Source organism: Capsicum annuum, unplaced genomic scaffold, assembly GCF_002878395.1.
Source record: "Capsicum annuum cultivar UCD-10X-F1 unplaced genomic scaffold, UCD10Xv1.1 ctg47030, whole genome shotgun sequence".
NCBI classification, from domain to species: Eukaryota; Viridiplantae; Streptophyta; class Magnoliopsida; order Solanales; family Solanaceae; genus Capsicum; species Capsicum annuum.
Window position 1 is genome coordinate 1 of NW_025854647.1, and position 2,613 is coordinate 2,613.

The following is a 2,613-nucleotide window of genomic DNA, read 5'->3' on the forward strand; positions in this document are numbered from 1 at the left end:
CATTTGACTTGAAATTGTCTCCATCCGAATGCTCAGAAATTCTCTGTTCTTAGCTGAGTTTCTTGGCTTGGCTTGGGCGGTGAATTTCTCTAGAATTTACTAGGTTTGATCTTCGTTTTTGGTAGAGTAGTAAATTTCTTAAAATTCTTCAAATCCCAACCAAGACAAAAAATAATAAGTGATTTATTTTCATCTACTGTATTTTATTTCGGTGGATAGTATTAACTATCCCGTGGAATTAGTCACGTGCGCTTAAGCGAGCTCGGACGCACGGTTATCAAAAAACAGTTAATTTTGAAAATTCTAGTATCATTTTGGTTGTGTTATGTGAAATTGGTGTTTTACTTTGATCTTGAACGAGGATCTTACCTTTATTTATATAGCTGAATTGGGATCTGATTGAATTTAGGAAGTTTTTTGATGTAGGAATATTGCGGTTGTATAAAAATGGGAGAGCATTTGGTGGTGAAAGATGAAAACCGGGTCCAGGTCAGGGTTGGGAACCCAGATGGATCATCATCATCGTTAGGAGAACAGGTTGAAAACGGGAAGAAGCCAGAAGTGATGGAAGGAGGCGCCTCTTCATCAAAAATGGTAAAGGAGAAGGAATTGGCTGTTGATGGAGAAGAAGAAGCTAATGAGGAAGTGCCATTAATTGGGGGTGCAGAATGCCGCATTTGCCAAGACGAAGATTCTTTGAACAATTTGGAGAGTCCTTGTGCTTGCAGTGGAAGTCTCAAGGTGAAATTTCTGTTTTTGAGCTCCATTAATCTTTGTTGTTAGCAAATTTGATCATTTACTCGAAAATACTCACATGGTAAAGAAACGAATTTTTGGACCTAATTCGAACCTAAAAGCTAGTTCATGAGGTATGGAGACTAATTTCTTGTCCCACAACTGATGCCTAGGCTTGCCAATTGAAGCATGGATATGGATAACATACTATGGTGGCCCAACATTGGGTAAAGGATGAGTTTTGATGCTTATACCATGTAAAAAGATGGATTTTGGGTCTAACTGAACCCCAAAAGCTAGCTCATGAGATGAGGAGTTCCCAAAACAACTACAATATGCCCATCATAGTCCCTTAAGTGGGGTGCTAGGAGGGTGAGGAGGTGTACACAGACCTTACCCCTACCCTTGAGAGGTAGAGGGGCTTTTTTTGATAGACCTTCAGCTCGAGAACAGGTTTGGAAGAATTTCACGAGTCAAAAACAATGATGAAAACACCAAAAGAGAAAAGTACTGACAGTCAAATAGTGTAAATAGCCAAAGTAAGTGAAACAATAATAGTAATAAAATATAAGAATAAGATAATGCCAGCATAAAAATAATATGCAAAATGATCTCGTGGACCTTATACTTGTTCCCGTTTGTAAAATGGATACTTCTACTTAGCACTTTGTCATCTGAACCCCTCAACTCATCAAAACACAATGTTTTGAGCCCCTCTGACCGTTGACCAAGCTTATGTGGCATTGAAGTGTCTGACCTGGACACGGCGCGTGTAGTCACACGCGGAGGTGTGAGTGGACATCATTTTTTAATTAAAATAACTTAATTTTTTTTTTAAAAAAAAAAAACCTTCTCCGCCCCTCCCCCAACCCCCCTAAACCTTTCTTCTTCGCACCACTACAACCCCTCCACCCCCACCCCAACTTTTTAGCTTCCTTATACTTCCCGAAACAACATAAACCTTCCATCAACAAACCATAAGTACCGCATTCACCTTCTTCCCTTTTCCAACCATATCTTGAAACAATCTTTTACCACCTTCAACATCCCCACTTTTACACAAAAACCCAACAACAACAACAACAAAAAACCCAGTGTATTCCCACATAGTGACAAAAACCCAATTTGACAATTATAAGTAACCACGGTTGGCTCAATTTCTCCCTCAAGCATTTCATCAAACACTTGGCGCGCCATTTCCCAGTCACCTTTCTCAAGCCAATTCTTGGTCATAATACTAAACGAAACCGAATTCAACCGAATACTCATTTTTGAACAACTCATTAGCATCTCATTCGCAGCTTCACAACGCCTATTATCAACAAGAACATTCAGAATTGCATTAAAAGAATGTGCACTCCGCGAACAATTAAACGACCCCATATTGTGAAAAAGCTCAGTAGCTTTATCAACTAACTTTGCTTAGCTCAATGAAAAGTGTTTCTTTACAATGAATGTAATGGGTTTTGAGATACTCAAGAAGGATTTCAACAGCTTGAAAGTTTCTTGATTTTGCGAGCTTGTAAAGAAGACAAGAGTATGTGGGGTAATCATGTTTGAAACCCATTTGGTTAATCATGGAAGAGTGAAATAGCTTCTTGGGGTCTTGGATTTGTTTGAGGTCGACGATGATTGGTATTGATTTGCGAAGAAGGTTTCTTGTGGGTTTATGAGGAGGGATTTGACTGAGTTGGGTTCGAGATTTTTGGCCGTGGAGCAGCCGGAGTATCCTCCGCTCAACTTCTCGGCTCCCTCTCTTCATATGAAGAAGAAGAAGAAGGAAAGGAAGAGAGCCATTAGAGTCCCTATCCCCCACCATTTCACTTTTAATTTTTTTTTAATTCACTTTATCAATTAAAATTTTTTATTTTTTTAATA

The 2,613-nt window shown here is 39.0% G+C and overlaps 1 protein-coding gene across 1 annotated transcript; it reads left to right on the forward strand.

Annotated features, from left to right (window-relative positions):
• Window positions 1-424: 424 nt before the first annotated feature.
• LOC124892414 lies at window positions 425-741 on the forward strand (the record flags this gene model as incomplete). Its single annotated transcript, XM_047403700.1, is given in 1 exon segment — window positions 425-741. A coding segment is annotated over 1 exon segment (294 nt), but the record flags the coding sequence as incomplete, so codon positions are not given.
• Window positions 742-2,613: the final 1,872 nt, after the last annotated feature.